At 24.8% G+C, this 7,172-nt stretch overlaps 2 protein-coding genes across 2 annotated transcripts; one reads left to right on the forward strand and one right to left on the reverse strand.

Annotated features, from left to right (window-relative positions):
* The first annotated feature begins 301 nt into the window (after window positions 1-301).
* On the forward strand, window positions 302-2,698 carry LOC122500910 (translin). The gene is made up of 5 exons (XM_043610071.1): window positions 302-514; window positions 737-833; window positions 1,293-1,508; window positions 1,762-1,841; window positions 1,918-2,698. The coding sequence occupies exons 1-5, from the start codon at window positions 443-445 to the stop codon at window positions 2,155-2,157; spliced, it is 705 nt and encodes a 234-aa protein (XP_043466006.1). The 5' UTR covers window positions 302-442; the 3' UTR covers window positions 2,158-2,698.
* An 889-nt stretch (window positions 2,699-3,587) lies between these two features.
* Window positions 3,588-5,571, reverse strand: LOC122500765. The gene is made up of 5 exons (XM_043609851.1): window positions 5,285-5,571; window positions 4,774-5,110; window positions 4,210-4,425; window positions 3,702-3,857; window positions 3,588-3,650 (listed from the first exon to the last, which is right to left on the reverse strand). Exons 1-5 carry the CDS (start codon window positions 5,527-5,529, stop codon window positions 3,588-3,590), a joined length of 1,017 nt encoding a protein of 338 aa, XP_043465786.1. The 5' UTR covers window positions 5,530-5,571.
* Window positions 5,572-7,172: the final 1,601 nt, after the last annotated feature.

A 7,172-nucleotide genomic window follows, 5' to 3' on the forward strand; every position in this document is an offset into this window, starting at 1 on the left:
GATCGAACCCTGCACCTTGAAATCTTTGAAAAACGAATGCAAACGAAATAACCATTTTAGACGCAGTTTAGAAAAACTGTCTAGACGCTAACCAAAGTCCTATTTTTAAATAAATTATTTACTTTCTAGGATAAGTATAATATTAAAATTATAAATAATTTGAAGCTGTTTTGAATGAAAATTTTTAAATTTACTCTTTAGTAGAATCTTAATTTCCCTAGAAAAGTTACCAGAAGTAATCACCATAAGTCGATGAAGTAGAAAAGAAGCTAAAAAGTAACTCACTTATGTTGCTTATTCGTGGCCATATAAGTCGATGATTTCTTCTTTCTTGTGTTTTCTGTTGTTTTATGTTGACTACCAAACATATAGTAAGCTTTTTACTTAAGTTATAAGTAAATTATTTAAAAAATAATTACTGAAGAGATACAAACAATAAAAAATGACTGAAGTAATGCAAGAAATCTTTAATTCTTTCCAAGATTATTTAAACACCGAACAGGATTTAAGAGAGGTATTCATTTGATATATTCATTATTTTCATTTTATTTGAAGGTTATGTCAATGCCGTGAATGTTTTGCAAAAAATTTTATAACATATTTTTATATTTTTCTATGAAAGTATTTAATTATAATTACAAAATAATTGAAAGTAGATAATATTAATTATATTGAACGTTATGAATAAATCATTTTTTTTAATAATCATTTTTAATGTGATTTTTTACATCAACAGGAAATTCGCAAAACTGTGAAAGAAATTGAAAAGACCGGAAGAGAAATTCTTATGATCCTTCAAAATATTCACAGTGAGAACAAAGAGGAAAATATAAGTAAGATTTTAAATTAAACTACAAAATAAAAGTAAACAATTTATTCAAATTTTTATTATATCATAATTTAGAATTTTTTTTTTTTTTTTTTTTTAACCGAAAAATACAGATACAATTTTTATGGATACTTTAATTAAATTGTCGAAATTATTTATATTATAAGTATTTTTTTATTTACAATTTTTTTTTAAACAGTTATTTAACTTAGGTCCTTGAAGTAAGCATTGACGCTGAGCGTCAAAAACCCATTTTTTTCGCTTAATGGGAAATAAAAAAAATTGTTTCAAAAATTATATAAATAAAAATTGACCTCAGCAGTTTTTTTTAAATCCTTAGGTGAATTAAAGAAGTGAAATTAGAGTCATTTTCATCTCTAAAAACACCAAAAAATAGTTTTCAACGCTAACTTCAGGGACATTTTTTCTTTGTAAAATTACTCATGAAATAATTTTTTTACAGTCGTCTCGCAATATTGTGCAAAAGCTCGTGAATTATTTGAAAATGTTCGCACAAATTATGCAAAATTGGCGGAAATCGTACCTAAGGATCAATATTACAGATATCACGATCAGTGGCGAATAGCGACCCAGAGGCATTGTTTTCTTGCAGCGCTTACCGTTTATTTGGAGATCAAAGTCCTTGTTACTAAGGATACAGTTGCTGAAATAATCGGTGGTAAATTTGGGAAATTTTATATTATAAAAAAGAACAAATCATATATTTTATGCAATTGAGAAGCAAGTTTTCAAAAGCTGATAAAATTCACTTAAAAAAATGGATCTTCATTTTTTTAAACGGTTTTGTCTACTTTCAAAAATAAATTTAATATTTTAAGGAAAAATCACTGAATTATCTAAACTAAATTTTACATATTTTTTGAAAAATATTTATAGATTATTGTATACCGATTAAAATATTTTTCTTTCAGTAAAATCGAAACCACAGGACGGATTTCATCTCGACGTGGAAGACTTTCTAATGGGATTACTTCAATTAGCTTCGGAATTGGTAAATAACTTGATTTATACATTTACAAAAATTATTAGTATTTTAAGTAACTAAATTTTTTTTACCCAAATTTTAGGTTCGTTTTGCAGTGAATAGCGTTACTAACGGAGATTTCAATCGACCAGTGGAAATTGCTCGATTTGTCAGCGAACTGAACGCTGGATTTCGTCTTTTGAACCTGAAGAACGATTCTCTTCGAAAGCGTTATGATGCTCTGAAATATGACGTAAAGAAAATCGAAGAAATCGTTTACGATCTCAGAATTCGTGGATTAAAACCGGAAAATTCAGAAGTGCCTCCTCAAGACGTGGAGTAACTCGATTTTCAAGCTTAATTTTCAATAGGAAAATTTTCTTGATATCGTATTAAAGTCTGATTTTCATAATTTTCCACTACTACTAGTTCCTAAGTTGTCGGCAATGTAAATGATACTTTATAATTTTTCTACTTAATGAAATAATTAATAAATTCTTTTTTCGATTTTTGGGGACTATATTTGTAAAAGGTGAAAGAAAAAACACTATATTTCATTTTTTAAAAAAGTGAAAAATAGTGTTTTTTCTTTCACCTGATACAAATATAGTCCAAAAATCGAAAAAAAAGAATTTATTAAATAATTGTGGAAGGATAAACATATTCATCTATATGTTTATTAATGTTCCAGTGAATATTAATTACTATTTTTGACAATTAATAGAAATTATCGTAAGAGACAAGTTTAATTAGCAGCTGTTAAAAGTTGTTTTAAATTAAAATGTTACATGTCTAGTCTTTCAGGTGAAAAAATCTGAAGTCAAAATATTTTTACAAAAGAGACTATAATTTCTAAAATAAATACCAGTTTTAGTAAGAAAAAAGTCTTTTATTATTTAAAACTTATTTCCTTTAAAGAAAATTAATTGTATCAAGTTGTGTAAAAATAATTAGTAAGAGTTAATTTAATTTTAAAAGAGTTTACAATAATTATCATAAATAAATGAACAAATTGAAATTTTATAAAATTTCCATGTTGAATGAATTCAATTAGAAATTTTAATCAACTTAGATTTTTAAATAATATTTAATAATTCAAAATCTTCTAAAATTAGTTAAATTTGTCAATATATAGTTAATTATAAAATAATGGATTTATAGAAGAATTTTAGTTAAAAACACTTAAAAAAATTGAATTTTGAAGAAGTTACAAATTGCAATAATTCAATTATTTTCAAAAGTATAATAAAAGTCTCGTAACAATTTCAATTATCTTTATAAATAATAAAATTCTTCTCCAAAATTCAATTATCTTCAAAAATTTTAATAAAATTCTTGGCAAAATACTGATTTTCATAAATAATAGAAATTTCAAAAGAATTCAATTATTTGCAAATTTAAAAAAAAATGTTCTCAATTCAATTATTTTCAAAATTAATAAAATTCTTCGTATAAATTCAATTATTCTAAAAAATTCTAATTAGTTTCACCATTTTTTAAAGAAAAATTAGTTTTACTGCATGTGGCGTGCCACATGTTGTTGACTAATAATCATAGTATGACTGCATAGTGCATAATAAAAAGTTCGTAAATAATAATTTTTCACTATTCTTAAAAACATCCTTATATTTGACTACAATATTTATAGTACATGCAAACTAATTGCATTTTATATTCTTCATGCATATGATGTTCGCAGTACAGATAAATACGAAAATGATGTTTGTAAAATCTGTAAAAATTATATTGTTTATTGAATTGCTATAGGTTTTTTCAAGGTTTATAAAATTCCCTGACATTTCTAGGTTCTCTAGGTTTCAATGTTGCGTGGCAACCCTGTAAAGTAAACAATTCCATTAATTAATAATATAATTACGAAAATCTTACTTTTGCAAAACTCTTTATTGACAATTCAGTAAATTTTCCAACAGTCAGTGTTATTGGATGCTGCGTTCTCATAATAATAATTAGCAAAAGTTTAATGTTTTCAGGTGATGCTTCGTACCAAGAACAATCACATATACTTTGAGGAATACTGGAACTCTATAAAAATGTTATATTTACAACTAATAATTGATAGATTAAAGATTAAAAATTATCAAATTGTAAATATTACTCACCTTTGATAATAACATTTCTCCGGAGTAACAAATTGCAAATGATTGAAGTAAAAGAAGAAACATGAAACTGGTACCTTTTAGTATCAAAACAAAATCTAGTGCATCTAGGGACTAAAATAATTGAATCTCAATTGTTAACTGCTTTTAAAATTTTAAAGGATTTTAAATTATAGATAATAAAAATTATATTAGAATTTAAATTCTAGTAGAGAAATTGATGAAATTAAAAATTTGAGAAATCAAGACATGCATACAATTATAATTAGATATCCAACAAGACATAGTGAGATAGTACTCTCCAAGATTTGACTTAAGCAAATATAGCTGTAGATCATTTCCATTTTTTCACTCATGCGTAATAATTTTCGATGTTCATTGGCAATTGTCTTAATATAAATTATTAAATAACGATTCTCCGTCGAATGCTTAGGAAATGATATGTTTCTAATTCCATTCTGTAAAATTTCAATTTTTCCCACAAGATGAAATACCTACAAGAGAAAATAATTATTACATTGAAAAAAATCCGTTTTTCTCCTCACAGGCATCATATTACTTTTTACCCTCAAAAAAAGGTGAAAAGGGGAAATTTTGAATATAATTGAATTTCTGCGAATAATTTTATTAATTTTGATTTTTGAAAATAATTGAATTTTTGCAATCATTTGCGAAACTTCTCCAAAATTCAAATTTTGTTAGTGTTTTTAACTAAAATCCCTCGATAAATTAATTATTTTTAATAATTAATTAATAAGTATTAGAAAAAGGGGACAAAAGGGGAAAAGTGGTCCAACTGAGATGCCTGCTTTTATGATTATAAGTACATATAAAAAAGTCACCAATGTGCCAAGTAAGGTTTCAGACAAAGAATTAGCACAAGTCCAGCATACAAATAAGGCACATTGAAAAAGTGTTGCAACTATAAAAACTGGCAAAGGATTAATATCAAAAGGATATTTTGCTGGTATTAATAATATTCTCTGATCTGATGAATTCGTAAGATAGAGAATGAAAAATTCGGTAAAGTATGCAAAAGTAGTAAATGAATAAAGCGACCATTCAAAAAAACAAAATTTTTGAGCGTATTTCACGTATTTCATCATTATTGCTTCGTCTTTGGAATTTTTCATAGCTTTCCAATCCTTATCTAAATCCATTAAAAGAGAATGCAGATTGCTAGAAAACATTTGAAAACTCTATACTCTGATTATTACTGCAAACATTTCACTTTGTTTTCCCGCCGAAGAAAACTGTTTACTTTAAACAATAAACTATTTTCCATAGTTATTTGTCATATATACAAAAGTAAGAAAAAGTGGAAATGGTAATAACTGTTTTAAAAATGCTTACCCTTTATTAAAAAACAATATTAAAAATTTAAGCACCAAGAAAATAATTACAATCATATCACGAATAACGTCAAACATCTGTCCTTTATTTTTATTGACCAGAATATCTTGCAGTTGAAAAGGTGAAATTACAAAAATCGACGAACATAACAAAAGTTGAGGGATTAGATAATTTCGTTTATTTGGCCATAAACCAAGAAAACTGAGAGCCAATTCTAAACCCCAGTGAATAATTGGAATTTCCATATCTTTACGTTAATGCAAAAAGCTTGACTTGTATAATGAGAAAAATATCAGCAGAAGAAAGGAAGATAGATGGCTACAACTAAATGGATTTAGTTGTTCCCTAAAGCATACGTGTAATCCATTAAATATTACTATCTATAGAATAATAGAAACATTAATGCAATGGTAATTTATTGACAACTTAAAGTCCAAAAAAGTGTACCCTCTGAAGCACTATGAATTTTTAAGAAATTGCAGAAACGTAAATTTATTATCTGTTAAACTGTACAACCCAAGTTTATATATCTTGTTATTCATGCAAATTTCTTACTTAAAAGTTTGAAAACATATAGACTATGCACATAATCTAGTATCTTTGTAAAGTTTCTACATGTCTATCGAGTTTATGCACTCTGATTTTATTGATTTTTTTCCAATCTTATGGTCACTGTTTTGGAACAATTTACATTTGTGAGTACACTTGTGTAAAGTCCTTTTTTCAGCTTTTGCGGAGGAAGTATAAATTAAAATAAAAGCACCATAGCTTATAAAGTTCCCTTATAATGTCTACTGTCAAAATTTTTTTTAATTCTTTGTCAAGTGGCAGAAGAGGATGTAATGAGAAAAGTGGTATTCAATTTATTATTGTTATGCAAATTACAAAATTTTTTATTTTCAAATATAAATTTTTTAAATAATTTCATAATCAAAACATAAAACATCCACTTCCTGTGTGGAAATGGCCCGAGTTAGCCATGACAGAGTTAGGTTTCTGGTCATCAGGGGCTAACTTGTAGTGGGACTCCCTAGACATAGCATGGATAGCGTCCAGATTCAATTTCCACTTATTAAGAACACAATTAATTATTACTGTTCATATTTTCAAAATATTTAATAAAATTACACGAAAGAATTTAATTATTTTCTAAAATTTTAATAAATCCTTCTAAACAATTCAATTATTTTTTTAAATATTAAAATCTTTACAAAAATTCAATTATTTTCAAAAATCAAAACAATTTTAATTGAATTCCTCGGAAGAATTCAATTTTAAAAGAAAAATTTAATACATTTCGAAAAAAATCATTTTTTTTCTAAAATTTTAATAAATCCTTCGAAAAAATTCAATTATTTTTAAAAATAGTAAAATTCTTTGCAGGAATTCAATTATTTTCAAAAACAATTTTAATTGAATTCCTCGGACGAATTCAAATATTTTTAAATATTTCCAAAAATTTCAATTATTTCCTTAAATTTTAATAAATTCTTTGAAACAATTCAACTATTTTTGTAAATACTAAAATTTTTTGCAGGAATTAAATTATTTTTAATCCCAATTTAAATAAAATTACACGAAAGAATTTAATTATTTTTTTAAAAATTTCCACAAAATTCAATTTTAATAAGAATTTAAAATTCTCTGAAAATAATTCAATTAATCTTAAAATATTTTTAAAAAATTCTATATAAAAGTTAAATTACTATTACAATTTTGTTATTTGTTAATTATATAATTTGTTTATTATTTGATGCTATTATAATATATTGTTATTTGTTAATACAATTTTGATGTTATGTATTAATGAATTATTTGTTGTTACAATTAAAAGTTATCAATTATTTTATCAATAATTCAATTATTTTCAAAAGTTAAAAAAAATTCT

The sequence above is a fragment of the Leptopilina heterotoma genome, unplaced genomic scaffold, assembly GCF_015476425.1.
Source record: "Leptopilina heterotoma isolate Lh14 unplaced genomic scaffold, ASM1547642v1 Lhet_191, whole genome shotgun sequence".
In the NCBI taxonomy this organism is placed as follows: domain Eukaryota; kingdom Metazoa; phylum Arthropoda; class Insecta; order Hymenoptera; family Figitidae; genus Leptopilina; species Leptopilina heterotoma.

Bases quoted from the DNA above. Each gene is read 5' to 3' on its own strand.
- LOC122500910 (XM_043610071.1), top strand. From the start codon at position 443: ATGACTGAAGTAATGCAAGAAATCTTTAATTCTTTCCAAGATTATTTA. The intron at 834-1,292 runs GTAAGATTTTAA...ATTTTTTTACAG, and splicing joins GAACAAAGAGGAAAATATAA to TCGTCTCGCAATATTGTGCA. The intron at 1,842-1,917 runs GTAAATAACTTG...CCCAAATTTTAG, and splicing joins TTCAATTAGCTTCGGAATTG to GTTCGTTTTGCAGTGAATAG.
- LOC122500765 (XM_043609851.1), bottom strand. From the start codon at position 5,529: ATGGAAATTCCAATTATTCACTGGGGTTTAGAATTGGCTCTCAGTTTT. The intron at 3,858-4,209 runs GTTGGATATCTA...ACATTTTTATAG, and splicing joins GTACTATCTCACTATGTCTT to AGTTCCAGTATTCCTCAAAG. The intron at 3,651-3,701 runs GTAAGATTTTCG...TTTACTTTACAG, and splicing joins CAATAAAGAGTTTTGCAAAA to GGTTGCCACGCAACATTGAA.